The 20,961-nt window shown below is 50.1% G+C and overlaps 1 protein-coding gene across 2 annotated transcripts in view; it reads left to right on the forward strand.

Moving 5' to 3' along the window:
* Positions 1-20,961, forward strand: part of FAM120A (family with sequence similarity 120 member A) — a 401,275-nt gene that overhangs the window by 159,159 nt on the left and 221,155 nt on the right. For both annotated transcript variants that reach the window (XM_078661614.1, XM_078661613.1), the window contains exon 5: positions 15,618-15,714. In XM_078661614.1, coding sequence (XP_078517740.1) covers positions 15,618-15,714 — 97 coding nt within the window. The remainder of the gene's footprint in view (positions 1-15,617; positions 15,715-20,961) is intronic.

Genomic DNA, 20,961 nt, shown 5'->3' on the forward strand with positions numbered 1-20,961 from the left:
AGAGGTACTTCAGCCGGCGGCAAGCTCTTCGGAGCCCCTGCTGCTGTTTAATGAGGCCCTTATTGGCGTCCTTTTGGGCGCCTGGTCCAGGCCCAACACGGGGGGCTCCCGTAGATAGGATGATTGTCCGACGCCACCGCCCGGCTCCGGACGACACCACTTTCCACTCCCAACACCCTACCCCAGAGAGCTTGGTGGTACAAGCCTCTACTTCCAAGAGCGCCTTCCCTTCCGCTCCACGGGAAAGGGAATCCAAGAAACTGGATCATCTTGGGAAGAAGATTTTCTCTTCCGCCAGCTTGGGACTGCGGTCGGTAAACACTGCATGTCTGTTGGGCTGGTATTCCCACTCTGTGTGGGATACGGTGGCGCAGGTATCCGGAGGAGGCCTGGACAGTGATCTCCCAGGCAGTTTCCGCTGGGAGGGATGCAGCGGAGTTTACTATCTGTTGTGGGCTGGATACCGCCGACTCTCTGGGCAGGATGATTTCCACGTCCATTGCTCTTCGTCGCTACACCTGGATGAGATCGACTGGCTTTTCGAGGGATATACAGAATACCCTTATGGACATGCCCTTTGATGGCCGATGCCTTTTTGGTGACAAAGCGGACAACGCTCTACAGCGTTTCAAGGACTCACGGGCTACGGCCTAGTCCATGGGCCTCTCCAGCCGCCCTGCGTAGTCTGCTTTTCTCCCCTTTCGGGGCTACGGAAGGAGTGCCCCATACTTCCCACCGAGAGCCACAGGCCGCAGCAAGATTCCCAACCTTCGCGCGCCTGGGGACGTGGGAACCACCATCGTGGTTCAGGGGGCCAGCGGGTGGGCCAGTCCACCAAACCCCCCTCTGCTGCAGCCTCTAAACCTTCCTAGTCCAACTTTTCAGGCGCATCAAACACCAGTGGGCGGCTGGATCCACCATCACCTCCTCCACTGGCAAAACACACAAGGTGATGGACGGAATGTTACACATTGGCAAAACATTCACCCCCAGTCACAGATCGGGGTTTAATCCATCGTTATTTTGCTCACCAACGCCACCCCAGTGCAGACATGGCCATTTGCAGATCAGTCTTGACCCTGTGCCTCATGGGAACAGTCCAGCCCGTACTGCCAAGCCATGTCTTCCCTGACTAGAATCAAGCATCCTAGGACCGGTTTCTGGCTATCAGCTGTCATCAGCCAGGATAGCTTGTCTCCAGCAGCGTAGTGAACACGGGACCCACGTCTGGGCATACCCTTCCCACATAGGGCGAACAGCAAAACACACAAGGTGATGGACGGAATGTTGCACATTGGCAAAACACCTCCCCCACTGGTGACCCATTACGTCGCATCAGTGGGTTTTGCAGATAGTCCAAAGGGGCTACTCCCTCCCCTTCGAGACTAGCCCTCCAGCAATGCCACCGCAATACCACCGCATGTCGGAGGATCACCTGGGCCTTCTCCAACAGGAAGTTATGGCTCTCTTGGCCAAGGGAGCCATTAAGCGCGCTTCTGTCCCAGAAGTATGTTGTGGTTGTTATTCCCACTACCTTCTGGATCCCAAGAAGGACAAGGGTCTGCGTCCTATCTTGGATCTCAGGAACGTAAGCCGTTTCCTCCGGAAGGAGAAGTTCAAGATGCTGATGCTTGCTCAGGTCTTATCTGCCCTCACCCCGGAAGACTGGATGGTTGCATTGGACTTGCAAGACGCTGAATTTCACATCGCCGTCCTGCCGGCCCACCTGCATTACCTGCGGTTCGCTGTAGGCCATGAGCATTTTCAGTTTACTGTGCTCCCCTTTGGCCTTACCAGCGCCCCCCGGGTGTTCACAAAAGTGATGGCGGTGGTCGCAGCTCATCTGCGCAGATCAGGGGTTTCAGTCTTCCCCTATCTAGATGACTGGCTGTTGAAAACTGGCTCGCCCCAGGCAGTGGTCTCCCACCTCCAGACTACGGCCGTTCGCTGTCGTTACCCATCAATGTGCCGACCTCACGCCCGATTCTTCTCAGAAGCTCCTCTTCATCGGAGCGGTTCTGGACACCACCCAGTTTCGGGTTTATTCTCCCGAACAGCGAGTCAAGGATATTCGGGCTAGGATTCTAATCTTTCAGCCTCTGTCCCAGGTTTTGGTCAGGATGACCCTGAGGCTGCTGTGCCTCATGGCCTCCTGCATCCTGCTGGTCGATCATGCCAGGGGGCATATGCGGGCTCTGCAGTGGGACCTAAAGTTCCAGTGGGTGCAGCACCAGGGGAATGTGTCTAATTGCGTCCCGATCTCCGAGGACACTGCACGACAGTTGCAGTGGTGACTTAAGAACCAGGATTGGGTAAACTGCAGATCCCTCTTACCTTCCCCAACCAGAACACACAGTGGTGACGGAGCGCATCCCTTCTGGGATGGGGTGGCCACATGGGAGAGGCGGAGATCAGAGGCCTCTAGTCTCCTGCGGAGTCCAGGCTCCATATCAACCTTCTGGAGCTCTAGGCGATCCGTTTTGCGCTCAAGGCATTCCTCCCCTCGGTCCAGGGAAGAGTAGTGCAGGTGTTCACGAACACCACTGCCATGTGGTACTGCCACAAACAGGGCGGGGTGGGGTCGTGGACCCTATGTCAGGAGGTCCTCTGGACATGGCTGAAACATCAGGGCATATCCCTGATGGTTCAACACCTGGCGGTTTCACTGAACGCCAGGGCCGACTAACTCTGCCGCAGGTGCATGATGGATCATGAATGGCGTCTTCACTCTGGTGCAAGGTCTCTTTCGACAGTGGCTAGAGCCTTGGTTAGAGCTATTCGCCACCGAAGAGAACGCGCAATGTCAGCAATTCTGCACATTGGAATTTCCAAGGCAGCACTCGCTAGGCGATGCATTTCGTCATGAGTGGAGTTGCGGTCTATTGTAGGCCTTTACGCCTATACCACTTCTGCCCAGAGTGCTGAAGAAGATCAAGCGCGACTGGGCCCAAGTCATCCTTGTGGCTCCGGATTGGACACGAAGAGTCTGGTATCCCGAGCTGCTCAACATGGCCATCGATCCTCCAACCCGTCAGCCTCTTCGGCGGCAACATATGTCGCAGCAACAGGGGACGGTCCTCCACCCAAATCTGTCCATCCTCCACCTCCTTGCGTGGAGATTGAGCGGCAGCAGTTGGTGTCTTTTGACCTGCCTCCCGATGTTTTTGATGTAATCTTGGCAGCCAGGCGTCCCTCTACTAAGACGGTATATGCCTGCCTGTGGAACACATTTGTGGCATGGTTCACAGCAAAGGCTTTGGATCCACTCTCTGCCCCTCTTTCTGAGGTCCTCTTGTTCCTTCTTCCTTTGGCCCAGCAGGGCTCTGCTTTGGGCACTATCAATGGCTATCTCTCGGCCATCTCTGCCTTCCTTCGGCTTCCAGATCAGCCTTCTCTTTTCAAGTCCCCGGTTGTAAATCGTTTCTTGAAAGGCATAACTCCTCTCTTTCCTCTTATTCCTTTCGTTATGCCTCAGTGGGACTTGAATCTAGTCTTGACTTATTTAATGTGCGCTCCCTTTGAGCCGCTTCACAACTGCTTTGAAGCTTCTGACTCTTTTTATACTGCATTCCTGGTTGCCATCACATCTGCCAGAAGAGTGAGTGAGCTCCAGGCTCTTTCTTCTAAGCCTTGTTTCCTGTCTGTCCATCCGGACAAGGTAGTTCTCCGGACACGATCATCCTTCCTGCACAAGGTTGTCACTGCCTTTCACATTGGCCTGTCCATCACTTTGCTCACCTTCTTTCCGCCTCCGCAACCTTCAACAGAGGAAGAGGCTCCACTATCTGGACCCAAAACTTGCGCTTTCCTTTTATCAGGATCGAACCAAACCGTTCCGAGTGGATGACCAGCTCTTTGTTGGGTACGTGGGCGCCAAATGTTAAGCCGTACACAAGCGGACTATCTCCCAATGGGTCGTTTTGTGTATCAAAGCCGTTTTTTGTCTGGCGAAGGAGCCTCCAGTGGGGCTGCGCGTCCCTCCCACTAGGGCGATGGCAGCAACTACTGCTCTGGGACGAGGCATTCCTCTGAATGACATCTGTCAGACAGCTATGTGGGCTTTGTTGCACACATTTATGAAACACTACTGCCTTGACAGTCCGGAGAGATGACTTCTTTGGTTCTGTTCTCCAGGACTTTCTTGTGTGATCTTGGTTCGCAGACCCACCTCCGGGGTGATATTGCTTGGGGTATCTATTCTAAGGTAAGGAATCTATAACGTGTTTCTTTCAGATGAACAAGTTACTTACCTTCGGTAATGATAAATCTGTAAGAAACATTAGTTAGTTATAGATTCCTTACCGTCCCACCCATCCTCCCCGTTCTGCAAACTGATTTTTAGGGTGAAGGATTTCCTTTCAGCGCCCTAGTTTTGTGCATCAGTGGTCAGTGTCTTGCATGGCTCTACGCTTATGACATGGAAATTTGTGTACAGAACTGACGTCAGCGCGCGAGGGCGGCTTCTAAGTAGCTGCCGCAACGTCATCCCAGTGACCACGTTACCAAAACCAAACGCAGAGCCGGCCGATGCCACCTTCTAACGCACAGGGTTCCTGCTGGACGAAAAAAAATTCCGGATCCAGTCTGACACCTGGGGGTAATTCACAAGGTAAGCAATCTATAACTAATCTATGTCGCTTACAGATATATCATTACAGAAGGTAAGCAACTTGTTCACTAGTCTATCTCCTGTTGACTGGTGGCATAGGTGAATTTCAGTTGGAATGAGTTGAGACTTCAGAAAGGAATTACATTCCTACGTGGAACCTTCCCAAATTAATAACAAGTCATCTATAGAACATACCCAAAATATAACTATCAGTTATAATCTTGTTTTTTTACAGACCCGATATGTTCCGCCTCCCAAAAGCCCATCGTGAGGTTGGCATAAGTGGGTGCTTAAGATGTACCCATTACGGTCCCCTTGCTTTGTCTGTAGAATTTTTAATCCAAAATAAAAACATTACTCATATGAAAAAAGCGCATCATATCTAAAATCATATGGGTCTGATCAACTACATTCAAGCACCGTGATCTAAAATAAAATTTGCAGGCCCTAATGCCATCAAGATATCTGATCGATGTATATAAGGAAACCATATAGATGGTCACTATTGTGTTGTCCTCCATCCAGGGAATCCCTCCAATTCGATTTATATATCTAGAAACCTTGAGCTGTTTTCCAGGAGTGAACCTCAAGAACTTACAATAGGGCGTCCAGGAGGATTTTCTAGACTCTTAAGGACTTTAGGTAAGACATTAATAGTTGGAGGAATGGGTCGAGTTGTTTAAAAGGTACTCTAGCTCATCGTCATCTAGCAGGCCTTTTGAATGCCTGTTACATAACATGCTGTGGAATCTTTTCACAATTGACAGGTCGGATCCTCTTTAATTCTTTCATAGTTGGTCGCATCATTCAATTGTCTTTTAATTTCTAAATAATACTTTTGGGAATCCTTTTTTTTTTTATTTGCATCTAAAGGGAAAAGCATATAACAAAACAGAAAAATTCCTACATACAATCAAAGATAATTAGTACATTGAAGTAGTTTCAGCAAGGCAATACGTAAATCATAAAATAATAAGGGCATGTAATAACAAAGGAAAAGCAAACAAGTATCATATCATTATTGATCTCCAAATTCTTTCCACTTTCATTTTAGTTTGAAGACCCCTTGTTGTTGCTAAAGCATGTTCCATATTATATATTTCCTTTACAAGAATCCACCATTCCATGACCGTCGGCTGGTTATGCTGAATCCAGACCCTAGCTATTATTAATACTTTTGGGAATCCATCACAACTATGTTACCACCCTTATCTGGGGATTTGATGACAATATTACTGTCCATTTGAAGATCTTTCAATGCCCAGTTATCATCCATAGTCATATTGTTTCGCTTTTGTTGTTTTCCTTTTCTCTCCTTTATGTATATAGACCGAAGTTCCTCTGTCATAAGTTCTTGGAAAATATCTATCTTAGTTCCTGCAGGTAGTCTGTGGCAGAATGAAAAATTTCCTAGCTAACGTACAGGAAAGTTTCAATTCTATTAAGGAGGCGGAGGCGAGGATTAGGCTGTACTTTCTTCTTTATTTTTCTCCAGCAGCCATTAAAAGGTATCAACAAACTTAACAACACTACATTTCCCATGAGCATCAGGGAAAATGGAAATAGAAAATGTCTCTCTACGACTGTCCAATCCCAGTCCAGGGCTCCCAATATCCTTCCTTGTTGGCACTCTATCTTCCTCTTTCTTCCTGCGACAGTGTCCCAGTTTCTCAACCGTTATTCCTGCTTGCCCGTCTCAGAACCTATGGCACAAACAGAGTATGTAAGGCACTAGGACATGAATGCCCAAACACCTTAGTGCACAAGATAATCGACATAGGAGCATAACAACATCCCTTAACAGTGAATTGTAGATCATCATAACCTTCAACAATACAGTAAGAAGCAACATCGCAAAGATTTTACTTACTGTCCCAACGCAGAAATTCTGGGCGGGTTCGATTGAAGAACGGGTGGGCTAATCCTCGCCTCCGCCTCCTTAAAAGAATTGAAACTTTCCTGTACGTTAGCTAGGAAATTTTTCATTCTATGTCAGGAGCGGAGGCTTCTGATTAGGCTAGTTCAAAGCTTAGAAACCACCAGGGAAGCCAGCGACGCCACTGGCTTAAAGTAAAATCTTTTGAAGGTGGAGTCTGAAGACCAGTCTGCAGCTTTCAGAATGTCTTCCAGGCGAGCTCCCAGGGAATATGCCTTGGACGCCATCGCTCCCCTCACAGAATGGGCCCCAAACCGGGAAATATCTATGCCTGCCTCCTGCATAACCCATCGCACCCATCGCGCAATAGTAGGGGATGAAACCGCCCCGTGTGGTTTAGTGAGAGCAATAAACAATTGTTTGACACCCTGTGGGCGTACATCGACCGTTGCCACTTCATAGGCTTTCAGTGCTCTAACCACACAAAGTTTTGGGATATCCGGGAATGCAGGATACGAAATAGACCTTGAGTCCCCTTTGGTGCGCCTAGAGACGTGAAAGGTAACCCCTTCCGGGGTCAAGACGCGGCCGGTAATATCCAAGGCCCTCACGTCCGAAACTCTGCGGCACGAGATCAGACAAAGCAACATCGCCAGCATCGCCGAAATCTGCTTCCGTGACAAGTATTTATTGGACGGCCATTCTCGAAACAAGTTAAGGACCTTGTTAACATCCCATAAAACCGAATAGCGGGGTTCCGGAGGAACTGATAATCTTATCCCCCTCAGCAGTTTGCAAACCAGGGGGTGTTCCCCTATTGGGTGGTTCTCCAACGGGAGATGTCCCGCCGATATGGCTGACCTAAAGGTATTGATTGACCTGTACGCTAAGCCTTCCTTTGCCAGGGAGGCTAAGAAATTGAGGACATGGACAACGTCTGCCCCCACTGGATCAATCTGTAGTCGCAGACACCAACCACTCCACCGGTTCCATGCTGACCGGTACCTCTTGTTGGTACTGTCTGCCCAGGATTTTGCCAACAGCGTGGCAGCGTCCTCCGAAAGTCCCGGGACTTGCCAGCGTCGCCTGTAACCCGCCAGGCCATCAGACACAGGTTGCCTGTGGCTAGGAGGTGGTGAGGATTCCCTTGAGGATCCTTGAGGAGATGTGGAACGCGGGGTAGAGGGATTGGAAAATCCCAGGAAAGTTCCATCAGAACCGGAAACCATGCTTGCGACCTCCAGATCGGGGTAATCACCACCAGGTCCGCTCGGTGTCTCCTTACCTGGGTTGACACCCTCATGATCATCGCAAAAGGCGGGAACGCGTAGCCCTTCTCCAGGTTCCAATCTTGTAGAAATGCATCCAGTGCTGCTGCTTCCGGGTTCGGTCTCCAACTGAAATAGAGTTTCAGTTGGGCGTCCAGCCGGGAAGCAAAGAGATCCACCGTGAATGGACCCCATTGGTCCTGAATCGCCCTGAACACATCCGGGCGAAGTTGCCATAGACTGGTGTCCCTCCAATGACGAGAGCACCAATCCGCAACCTGATTGACTGAGCCCGGCAGGTGCTCCGCCGCCAGTGATATCTCGTTGGATAGACAATACTCCCAAAGAGTCCGGGCAAGATCGGACAAGGCCCTGGACCTGGTTCCTCCCAGGTGGTTGATGTAGCGCACCGCCGCTACGTTGTCCATCTTGAGAAGGACACAGCACTGAACTCTGTCTCTCGTCCAACACTTCACCGCGAACGACCCCGCCATCAACTCCAGACAGTTAATGTGAAGAGCCTTTTCTGCGGAAGACCATACTCCGCCTGTAGAAATAGCGCCGCAGCGCGCTCCCCAGCCCAGGCCGCTGGCGTCCGATTCTATCACCAAGTCTGGCTTTGAACCGAAGATCGCCCGACCATTCCAGGCTTCCATATGTTCTATCCACCATCGAAGCTCCGTCCTGGCCTCTTCCGTAAGGGGCACGACCTGGGAGTAGGTCAGACCTTTGCGGAGATTAAACGCTTTGAGGCGTTGAAGGGCCCGGTAATGAAGGGGCCCCGGGAATATCGCCTGAATGGATGACGATAAGAGACCCACCACCCTGGCAAGGTGTCGCAACAGGATCGTTGGACGTGCCAGGGTGCGTCTCAACTCGTGCCTGATCTTGGAAAGTTTCCGAGAAGGCAGGGACAGGGTAGCCTCCACTGAGTCTATTACAAAACCCAGGAACTGCATTCTCCTGGAAGGGATTAGGTCCGACTTGGCTTGGTTGACTATGAACCCCAAGGATTCCAGAAGGTTGACCGCCCTCTGAAGGTGCGTCAGCAACTTCCGTGGACATTGACTCAGGAGGAGCATGTCGTCCAAGTAGATGATAAGACGAATGCCCTCGGTCCGCAAGCGCTCCACAACCGGCTTCAGCACCTTGGTAAAACACCAGGGAGCGGATGACAGTCCGAAAGGAAGGGAAACAAACTCGTAGATTTGCTGGCCCCACTGGAACTGAAGAAAACGTCTGTGGGGGGCAAAAATGGGGATCGTGAGGTAGGCATCCTTCAAGTCCAACCGGACCATCCAGTCCCCCTCCTGAAGCAGATCCCGCAGGAGGTGAATACCCTCCATCTTGAAATGACGGTAGATGAGCCAGCCATTGAATTCCTTGAGATTTATCACTGGGCGATAGCCCCCGTCCTGCTTCTCGACAATGAAAATATTGCTGAGGAACCCCCGCGGGTGCAGCTCCGTTTGCCCCTTTGCGAAGGAGATCCGCCACCTCTCTGTCTATCAGGGCGCATTGGTCGTGCGTGAAGCTGATAGGTCTTGGGCGCACGGGCTGCCTGGGAACACCCGAGTATTCTATTTGGAACCCACTTACGGTCTGTAAGACCCAGGCGTCGGAGGTGAGTGAAGACCATGCGTGAAGAAAAAACTGAAGCCTGCCCCCCACTTGTAGGCATGTTACGTTCTGGAGTCTCACCTTTGTGACTGTTGTAGCCGCCATCTCCTCTGCCTCGTCCGCCACGGCGGCGGGGATATCCTCTTGTATTGTAGAAGTTCCCGAACTTCTCGGGGTCCTGGTATTGGCCTCTGTGAGAGTCGCCTTGTTTGAAGGAGCCTCTGTTGTATGGTCTGCCAGACGAGCGGCCCCTTCCACGACTGGCTGCGCCAAAAACACGTGGCGTGAAGATCCGTTTGACGGAAGTCTGAGCCTTGTCCAAAGAATTGAAGGTATTCATGAACTTGCCCAACTCTTTCACGAAGGGATCCCCGAAGAGGTTGCCCTCCGCCATCGGGCCTGCCTCTGATGTGGCCAGTTCCCCCAATTTCAGATCTATTTTAATTAAAATAGATCTCCTTCTCTCCGTCGAAATGGCCACGTTGGCGTTTCCCAGGAAAATGATCGCTCTCTGTGCCCATCCTGAAAGGATCTCCGGGGAGATCAGGGAACCCGAGGCCTTGGCGTCCTCGGCCATATCCAAAATTTTTGCCAACGGGCCAGCCGTGTCTAAGAGTTTATCTTGACAGGCCCTCCACGAACGGTCGATGCCCTTCTTGGGGTCCTTTACGAACTTAGTAAGGAAGGTAGACATCTTGGGGTCGATCTCAGGGGTCACCGTAACCTTACCATCCAATGAGGGACGCGGGCACTCCGCCCGAAGGCAACTACGTACCTCCTGGTCTAGAGGTTTACGAAGCCTAGCTGCCATGTAGGCCGCTACTTTAGGTGCGGGCACCCAGTGCGATGAGCGCGGGTGAAGCAGCTCGTCAGGATTCAACATGTCCAAACTGGGATCCGCGTTGGACTCCTGTGCAGGCTGGGCGGCGAGCCATGAATTATCCGGTTCCCCGTCACCATCCGATGTTTGGGGTCACTCGTCTGGATCGACGATGGTCGCGCCGTCTAAACTTTCCCCCAAAGCGCCAGACTGTGCCTCCTTTGATGTGGAAGGGGTATCCGCGGTCTTTGCCTCCAAAAATCTTTTTTCAACCGCGAAAACGCGTCGGAATCTACTCCTGCGTCCGCAGGGCGCTTCCTTTTGGGGTCTGCGTTCTCCGTCGATGATTGACTCTGGGGTATAGGGTCCTTAGGCCCCGAAAGGTCTACCCCTTGTCCGGGGGTTTGACACTGTACCTGCAGCTGATCAATCTTCTTCTCAAGGGGTGCTACCACCCGCGACACCGCTTTCAGAATGGAGGAGTCCATGACCTGACAGAAATGGTCATCTACTGGTAGATACATGACCTGTTGCTCCTCTTCTTCCTCGTAATACTCATCGTACTCCATAGTGCCCCTGCACAACACTCAGGAGCCAAAGTAAGGGGTTAAGGTAGGGCAGAACCCTAATAAGGCACACGTCTTCCCACCGAAGCGGGGTAATAGAAGTTAAGGAGGGACCAACAGCCTCTGCTATGAGGCGACCAGCGAGACCTGCCTGGGCCGGTCCCAAACACAAGCAAATTCCTACCCGCCTCGCGGGTGTTCAGGCTCCAGGCAGGGGCTCCGTTTACAGAAAATAGCCGTAGCGCTGCACAATTCCGTTCCGAAAGCTGATTTCCGACGTCAGTAGCACAAGTCTTCCCCCGCGGTGCGCGAGACCGTTGAGCCGTTTCTCTCGATCGCGAGCGGAAAACGGGACTCGACGACTCGCGCCCGCCGGGGGGTAAGCTCCTCAGAGCTGCAGCGAGGCAAGCGCGGTCCCCTAGCGGCAGGAGGCCCGCCCGCGCACGGAGCCTGAGGTACTACCACACCGCGAAAGGAGCGGAAAAAACGCTCCCGCTGCTCGCGCACGAAACTTTCTCACAGACCCCCCCCTTGGGAAGGAACACAGTGCGCGAAAGGATTACAATTAGCAATAATCAAGTAGAAATTCCACAAAACAGTAAACCGTTAGGCATAAAGGAAAAAACACTCATCCGTTTGCTGCTGGAGCAGCGAAGAAAGAGGAAGATAGAGCGCCAACAAGGAAGGATATTGGGAGCCCTGGACTGGGATTGGACAGTCGTAGAGAGACATTTTCTATTTCCATTTTCCCTGATGCTCATGGGAAATGTAGTGTTAAGTTTGTGGATACCTTTTAATGGCTGCTGGAGAAAAATAAAGAAGAAAGTACAGCCTAATCAGAAGCCTCCGCTCCTGACATAGAATCTAGAAAGTGTCTTGCATTTGCTGCTAATTGACATATGTGTTACACTCTTCATCTCTTCACAAAGTTACGTATTACTAATTTCCTCTATGGTGGATGAATAATCATTTCCAGAATTTTGCATTTCCAAACTATGTAGAGATCTTAATGGGGAAATGTCATTCAAAGGCGAAGGTTGATCATGTGTCAAGATTTCTGTATTCAACAAATTTTGATGTAAAATTGGCAAAATGTTATTTTAGTTTTAACTTTCAACAAAACTTGTAAAGATCGACTCTTGACATAGCTAAGTCCATACCATAAGAGGGACAAAATGTTAATCCTTTAATTATTAGTCTCAGATGTTTCAAGTTTAGTTTTTGGATGATAGATTGATTACTAAATCATCTGTAATTAGGTCTGGACCCCCTTCATTTGTTTGTATCTTTCATTTTTTTGCCTGTGTTTCTTGTGGCTCCGTCTGGTTCTTTTTGTTGATGATCTTTCTGTCTTCTGGTAAGAACCTCTCCCTTTGCCCCACGTCGTCATACGAAGAAGACACATATCCCAGGAAAAATCTACTCTTTGTCTGCTGTTGGTAGGGCCTTCAACCCCTGAGCTCACTTCAGAGCTTTCCGAGCTTCACATCCTGATTTGTTCTTGTACTTGAACCCGATCCATAGATTGTTTGTTATAGTTTGCATCATACTTGCGTTCAAAGGTGTACACCCTTTCTATGGCATAATCAATCCTGTCCCGTTGGAATTTGTGGATTTTCTTATTTTGAACTTCCAACTCATGTTTATCTAATCTCTTATCCAAGTCCTCTAACAATTTGACACCTTCAGTTGATTCTTTAAATTGTTCTAGAGATTTCTCTAGACTCTTGGTCTTCCCCATTGCTTGTGCTAATCTTCTTTCCGCATGTGTTATTAATGTATTGATTAACTTCATTGAACGTTCTGTCGTGTTCAGTTGCCATTTGGAAAGGAGTTCTGGATCCAAATCACTTACGGTTGGGAGAACAAAGATATCCTTAAACCTCAGGGAATGCGTTTGCAGTCTGAGTACTTTTTTAAAGTGACATTTTCCCACCCTTTATTTCCATGATTCTGCCCTGCTTGAGCTCTTTCATTTGTTGCTTCGGTGTACTAGCAGTGCCAGAATTAGTGGAGCATGTCGTATTCTGCATTGAAGTTAATTCTCCTTCATCGTCAAACATTTCTCTCAGTAACTGCTCTTGTTTGCTCCACCTGTCTGCCATCTCGCTTGCTCTCAGTCGGCCCAATTCGTACTTTGTTAGCGTTAGAAATTTACTAAATATAAATTAATGGCAATTAGGCATGTATTGTGTTCTTTTAAAATAAAGTCTTGATGCACTAAAAAAAAAATTCACTGTTCTCCTGGTACGTAACTCTCACTTCTGTTAACTCCCATAGAATGCAGGCATAAGTTAATCCGCTCTTTTTCACTGTTCCTTGTCTGTTTCTGGGGCGACCGAACCACGGGTTCCGATAACCGCAGAGTCCCCGTTTCAAGGCTGCTGAGCAGGAATCATGACAAATATGCCACAGAGAACTGCGGAGGAGGTTGTCGTGGTCTGTCCTCTAGGTGCCCCCCCTGCGAAGGAACCACCTCCGGAGACCAACAACCCTCACACCCGCAGTCTCCTACCTTGTCGGGTGCTCCGAAGCAGCCTCACTCATCTATTATCTCGCGATCTCGATCCTGGAAGCAGCCGCCGTTCAGGAATTCACCACTCGATCGCCGGAAAGCAGGAGGCCGCTTTGTTTTCGGGTGCCCCTCCTTCCTGGTCCGACACCACGTTTTACAGGGTCTTGGTATCCTGCATTACCCTTTGTATTCTCCACAACCGTAACCGAGGCACACAGAAAGGCAGCACTCCACAGACCGAGCACTTCAGGTTGTAGCTTCTTCAAAGTTTTTATTCTTTTTTTCATTGTTTTGCTTCTCAATTGGACTAAGTGCAAATAACAGTGCATCAGGAAAAAACGAGGCCTTCGTCCGGGTCATAGTACTGTTCAAATAGTTGTAAATGAATCTCTTTTGCCCCCTTAATCCTAAATCGGTACCAAAGTCTGTTCTTACAAGATTGTCCTTCTCTGTCAAAGTCCTTTTGAAGTTGAGGTGGAGCTGTCACCCCTGGCAACTCGGCTGATTTGATGTTTTTTTTTGTTACAAACTTTTCTCTGCAAGGTCCCGGGCTTCCTCTTCAATCCATTTTTAAATAGCGCTGTGTCCCTGCCCTGTACTCAAATTTCTTTCAGGAATGTAGATGTATCTTTTATTCTCTCATTACCTAGGAAGGGTTCCAAATGGTCTGATAAAGGTAAGCCAAGCAAGTGTTGCTTTGTGTTCGTTTTAGCTCTCTTTAGCAGGCTATACCTATTTTTAGGTAGTGCTACTAGTTCTTTGGTCACCTGGCCCCTAGAACCGTCTTTGCCGGCGTGGAAAAGCAGCAAGCTCGAAGGATTGTCACCTCGGAGTGGTCTTGCACAGATAGGCTAATCCCTGTCTGACCTTCCCAAAAAAATAAAAAGGGTGCGGGCACAGCATTTTTGATGGCTCCTTTCAGGGCCGGTTCTAGGATTTGTGAGGCCCTGGGCTAAAAGGGAATGTGCGAGGCCCCTCTAATGTAGATAAGTGGCCCCTTGCAAGGAGACCATTCACAGACACTGTGGGAGGCCTATTGTCTAGCATTTTTTCGCCCCCCACAATTTTAACTTTGAGCCCACAAGCATTTCTCACACCTTCAGTCCGATAGGTGTGAGAATTGCTTGTGGGCTAAAAGTTAAAGCTATGGGGGTGCCAAAATGATGGACAAGGGGCCTCCAACAGTGTCTGTGAATGGGTCTCCTTTCAATAAATTGAAGGGAGCGTCTCCCTCCCTTATGTATCCAGATACCATCCCTGAGAGGCCCGGGGAGGGGGCGCCCCTCCATTTCAAAGAAAGGTGACACCTTTCTTTGAAATGGATCGCCAGGGAACTGACAGGACTCATCACCAGTTCGTGGCCCCATGCTGGTGGGCTAAGTGCGAGGCCCCATGCTGGTGGGCTAAGTGCGAGGCCCTGGGCAGCTGCCCATGCCTAGCACCGGCCCTGTTAGATAAATAAGTGAGGGAGGGGCTCGGTGAAGGTCCAGCATACTCTGGTGGTAATTGACCTACACAATATTATTACCGGACATTGTGAGAACATGATGTTGGGCATCTGGATTGCAGAAGTATGTGACTAATAACATAACACCCGCCCTCCTCGGTCAGTCCACCCTCCCTATCCACCTGTCCCCCTCGAAGGTGGAGGTTGTCGCCAATGATAGGTTATCATCTTGTTGTTATATAGTCCTGATCATCGCTGACCTGTGGTACATTAGCCTATGTTTTTTAGGTTCTTATTCCTATTCGTTTTCGGTTAGGTTTTATTTTTGTTAGTGTGAAAAAATATAACTGGTGTTGCTATGTTGACCCCCCCGCCCATACATATCAACCCCCACCCCCTTCAGTTATCAGCAAATAAGCTATGTGCACAGATAATCTGTAAAGCGGCATATTTGAATAAAAAGAAACATGCAGGTGTTTAGTGTCTGTTTCTTTGGTCACATGGTCTGGTAAGGCAGTTGCTTGGTAGATCCTCAACTGTTTGATTCTGACTATGGATATGGCAACACACTTACCTGTATTCTACATCATTTAGACCTACAGGATTCCTCATTGCAGGTCTAGAATCCCTCTTTCCCGATCTCACTTCTACAAAGGTTGGATTCATCTGCAAAATGAGCCTAGGGGAATCCGGTTTTCCTTAGACAAAATGGTTGCCTCTCTCCACGGTGATGACTTTGCCTCAAGTGGTTAGGACTGTGATGTGGAAAAATAGGACTCCTGAGTTAAAATATTACTTCTAAGCAATCAGCATCTCTTTACAATTTAGAATGTACATTTAATTTCAAGAGATAATGTCAAATATGTTATTTTACTTATCTTTCTCTTTCTGTTTAGTCTCGCACAGATGACAAAGTCACTCGGTTTAAGCGGGCAGTGGGTTATTATTCTTCAACAAACAAGCCTCTGCCCTATCAACCAGCACCTTATATAGGTAAGTAACATTTCTTGCAGTAATACTTCATTTTACACCAAAATAGATACACATTGACTGCCTTCTGAAATGGGTAGTGTGCGTTTGGTATACCAAATGTAGTCTCTCCCCACAGCTGTAGTTTAATGTGCACTGTGAAAGACTCCTTAGCGTTATGTGCAAAGTCAACATTGAAGTGTGTGCTCTACTGTTTTAGCAATGGAGTATGTGAACGCTTGGATGCAGCAACATGCTTTAATGATTTCTTATGCTTGTTACTTTTGTGTCCATTATGCTCCTAGGTTACTCCTGTTTGGAGTACTTTGCCCTTTGAAGCTGGTGGAGTTGGAATGATTTGTTCATACTGGGGTGTGAATATAGTAGTAGTCTTTACAGTTGGGTTATGAAAGCCTTTACCTGTTTATTTTGTAAATAAGAGTGTGGGGCGCTAAGCCCTGTCATAATGTTCTGTTGACCAGTTATCTTTTTTGTTGTTTTTTTTGTAGTTTTATTATTAACTGGAGGAGGTGTCCAGTGTCTGTTTAGTCTCCGTGTAACTGGAAAGTGGTTGGATGTAATGTTGAGTAATATGCCTCGGGCCGTGGAGGAGGGGGATGACTGGGAGGGGTCGAAGGACCCTCTTGCACTGCAGTGCGAGTCCGAACATGAGTGGGCGGAGGATGCAGATGGCCTAGACCGCTCCTCTGAGCCTGGGTTTGTGTCTCCTCCCGCTGTCATGGAGGAAGGCGCCACATACACTGTGGTGCTCCGTAAATCAGCTGAGGGTCTTGACCTTGATCTGCCTACTGTTACCCTCAAAACAAACCTCCTTACTGAAGTGCTTCAGCCGGCGGCAAGTTCTATGGAACCTTTGCTTCTGTTCAATGAGGCCTTGACGGATGTTTTGTTGGGCACCTGGTCTAGACCAGCTACAGGGGTTCCTGTGGATAAAAACGTGGCCAGGCATCGCCCGGCACCAGGTGACCCTGCCTTTTTTACAAATCATCCGACCCTGGAGAGCCTGGTCATTCGGGCGTCCACTTCCCAAAGTGCATTCCCTACTGCTCCGCCGGATAAGGAATCGAAAAAGCTGGAGCAGTTTGGAAAAAAGTTGCCTGGGGCTGCGATCCGTCAACACCGCATGTCTCTTGGGCCGCTACTCTCGCGCTGTGTGGGACATGGTGGCGCAAACTCGGCCCCTGTGCCCGGAGGAGGTTCGGGTTGTACTTTCTCAAGCAGTTGCGGAGGGGAACAGCCCGAGGATTCTTTGGGGAGAGCCATCTCCACAATGGTGGCCTTGCGTCGCCATGCCTGGCTGCGGTCCACGAGTGTTTTGGGGGATGTCCAGAGTTCCCTCATGGACATGCCTTTTGATGGTACTCGCCTGTCTGGTGATAAGGCAGACCGTGCGATGGAGTGTTTCAAGGACTCTTGGGCTACGGCCAAGTTCTTTGGGGCCAGCGTGCGGGTCAGTCCGCTTCTGCTCACGCAGTGTCCGCCTCAAAGCCTTCCTAGTCCAAGCTTTGGGGTGCACCCCATGCCGGTGGGTGGCAGGATTCAACATCACCTCCCCCACAGGCGCTCTGTCACTTCGGACAGGTGGCTTTTGCAAATCGTCCAAGGAAGCTACTCCCTCCCCTTCGAGTCTGCCCACCAGCCATGCCACCTCAGTTCCACCGCATGCCGGGAGATCACTTTGCGCTTCTCCAACAGGATGTCACGGCCTTCTTGGCCAAAGGGGCCATCAAGCGCGTTCACGGGCCAGAAGTAGGACTTGGTTGTTATTCCCACTACTTTCTGGTCCCCAAGAAGGAGAAAGGGGGCCTGAGCCCCATTTGGACCTCAGGAATGTCAATCGCTTCCTCCAGAAGAAGTAGTTCAAGATGTTGACTCTGGCTCAGGTCTTGGTTGTCCTAGACCCTGGAGACTGGATGGTGGCGTTGGACTTGCAAGACGCATATTGTCACATCCCCGTCCTGCCGGCCCACAGACATTACCTGCGGTTCAGGGTAGGCCAGGAGCATTTGCTGTGCTCCCCTTCGGCCATACCAGCGCCCCTCGTGTTTTCACCAAAGTGATGGCGGTGGTTGCAGCTCATCTGCGCAGGTCAGGGGTATCAGTCTTCCTCTACCTCGACGACTGGTTGTTGAAGGCGGGCTCGCTCCAAGAAGTCGTCACCCACCTTCAGACTAAGACCGACCTCCTGCATATACTGGGGTGCTCCATCAACGTACCAAAGTCACACCTGAGTCCCTCTCAGAAGCTCCCCTTCATTGGAGCGGTTCTGGATTCGACGCAGGTTCGGGTTTATCCTCCCGAGCAGCGAGTCCGGGATATTCAGGTTATTAGTCTGATCTTTCAGCCTCTATCCTGAGTTTGTCAGGATGACCCTCTGGCTCCTGGGCCTGATGGCCTCCTGCATCCTGCGTGTGAACATACCAGATGGCATATGCGGGCTCTGCAGTGGGACCTGAAGTTCCAATGGGCACAGCATCAGGGCAACCTGTCCGATCATGTCCAGATCTCGGAGGGCACTGCTCGACAATTGCAGTGGTGGCTCACGAATCGCGATTGGGTCAATGGCAGATTCCTCTCCCTTCCCCAACCGGAGCACACAGTGGTGACGGGTTCGTCCCACCTGGAATGGGGCGGTCACTTGAGAAAGGCGGAGATCAGAGGCCTCTGGTCTCAGGCGGAGCCCCGTCTCCATATCAACCTTTGAAGCTTCAGGCGATCCGACTTGCACTGAAAGCATACCTTCCCTCTATCCGGGGAAGTGTAGTGCAGGTGTACACGGACATCACCACCACCATGTGGTATTGCTACAAACAGGTCGGGGTGGGGTCGTGGACCCTATGTTAGGAGGCTCTGCGCCTCTGGACATGGCTGGAACATCAAGGCATTACCTTGGTGGTTCAACAACTGGCAGGTTCTCTGAATGCCAGGGCGGACAAACATAGCCGCCGGTGCTTGATGGATCACGAATGGCGTCTGAGCTCGGATGTGGCACAAAGTGTCTTTCTGCAGTGGGGAGAGCCTTGGTTAGATCTATTCGCCACCGAAGAGAATGCGCAATGTCGTCAGTTCTACGTGTTGGAAATTCCAAGGCGGCACTCGCTCAGCGACGCTTTTCGTCACGAGTGGATTTGCGGTCTGTTGTACGCCTTTTCGCCTATACCACTTCTGCCCAGAGTGCTGAAGAAAATTCGGCACGACTGGGCCCAAGTCATCCTTGTGGCTCCGAATTGGGCACATTGATACTGGTGTTCTGAGCTACTCAGCATGGCGATCGATCCCCCAATCCGGCTACCTCTTTGGGAGGATCTTCTGTCACAGCTGCAGGGGACTGTCCTCCACCCGAATCTGTCCAGCCTCCACCTCCATGCATGGAGATTGAGCGGCGACAGTTGACAGCTTTCGATCTTCCTCCCGAAGTCTGTGATGTCCTTCTGGCAGCCAGGCGTCCCTCCACTACGACTGTATATGCCTGCAGGTGGAACAACTTTATGGCATGGTGCACAGCAAGGGCTGTGGATCCCCTTTCTGCCCCTCTTTCTGAGGTCCTTCTGTTCCTACTATCCTTGGCTCAGCAGGGCTCTGCTCTGGGCACTATCAAAGTTTATCTTTCGGCCATCTCCGCCTTTTTAAGGCTTCCAAATCAGCCTTTTCTCTTTAAGTCCCCGGTTGTTAGCCGTTTCCTGAAAGGCATTACACACACATTTCCTCCCTTGCCTTTCATAATGCCTTAATGGGACTTGAATCTTGTTTTGACCTATCTGATGTGTGCTCCCTTTGAGCCCCTTCATAACTGTCCTTTAGGTCTTCTCACCCTCAAGACTGCTTTCCTGGTAGCTACCACCTCTGCCAGAAGAGTGAGTGAGCTCCAGGCTCTTTCGTCTAAACCTTATTTCCTTTCTGTTCCTCCGGACAAGGTGGTTTTAAGGACCTGTCCTCCTTTCTTGCCAAAGGTTGTCACGGCCTTCCACATCAGGCAGACCATCACTTTGCCCACTTTCTTTCCACATCCTACATAAGAGGAATAGAGGCTCCACCGTCTGGACCCGAAATGTGCGCTCTCGTTCTATCTCAAGCGCACACAACAGTTCCGGGTGGATGACCAGCTCTTTGTTGGCTACGTGGGCGCCAAGAAAGGTCGGGCCGTGCACAAACGAACCATCTCTCGGTGGGTTGTTCTGTGCATCAAAGCGTGTTACTCGTTGGCTAAAAAGGAACCTCCTATGGGGTTGCGTGCCCATTCTAGCAGGGCGACGGCAGCCACTACTGCCTTGAGACGCGGCGTTCCCTTGCAGGACATTTGTCAGGCAGCTACGTGGGCTTCGCTGCACACGTTTACCAAGCATTACTGCCTTGACAGTCAAGTCCGGAGAGCCAGCTGCTTTGGCTGTTCTGTTCTCCATGATTTTCTGGTGTAATCTTATTTGCACCCCCTTCACCGGGTTTTGTATTGCTGGGGTATCTATTCTACGGTAAGGAATCTATGGTAACGTGTCTCTTTCAGATGCACAAGTTACTACTTGTGTAACGATATATCTGTAAGAGACATTAGTTAGTGATAGATTCCTTACTGTCCCACCCATCCTCCCAGTTCTGCAAACTGATTTCTAGGGTTAAGGACATCCCTTTCAGGGCCCTAGTTTCATGGCACCAGTGGTCAGTTTCTTGCATAGCACTGTATACCTGGCGTGGAAAGTCATGTAAAGAACTGATGTCGGTGCGCCTGGGTGGCGCCTAAGTAGTCTCCGTGACGTCATCTCGGCGCTTACGACGCCAGCTACGGATGCGGAGCCGCACACCGCCACCTACCGACGCTCAGGGGTACTGCTAACGGAAAAACTTTCCGGATTCAGTCTGACGTCTGGGGATATTCTAAGGTAAGGAATCTCACTAATATCTCTTACAGATCTATTGTTACACAAGAGTAACTTGTGCTTTAGTTGGTGATAGTTTCCATGGTCCTTGGGGTGGATGAACAGTTACCAAAATAGGCATGATTCCCCCTGCAGGTATTGTTTCCTCGTATGAGGAGAGCAGGAAACCTCATTAGTGGAAGTTTACTTGTGCCAGTTGTAGATGCTTGGAATGTTCCTTATGCCAGGTTGCTGCCTGCCTCAAAGCTGTCCCTCTCATGCAACCGTGTTACAATATTGCACCACTCCCCTAGAGTTAATTTATGGTTTATGGGGACGGGGTCCTCGTGGCTCATTTGGGCTAAGGGAGGAAGGCCACGTACCCCCTCGCCTAATTGAA

Source organism: Lissotriton helveticus, chromosome 9 (assembly GCF_964261635.1).
Source record: "Lissotriton helveticus chromosome 9, aLisHel1.1, whole genome shotgun sequence".
Classification (NCBI taxonomy): Eukaryota; Metazoa; Chordata; class Amphibia; order Caudata; family Salamandridae; genus Lissotriton; species Lissotriton helveticus.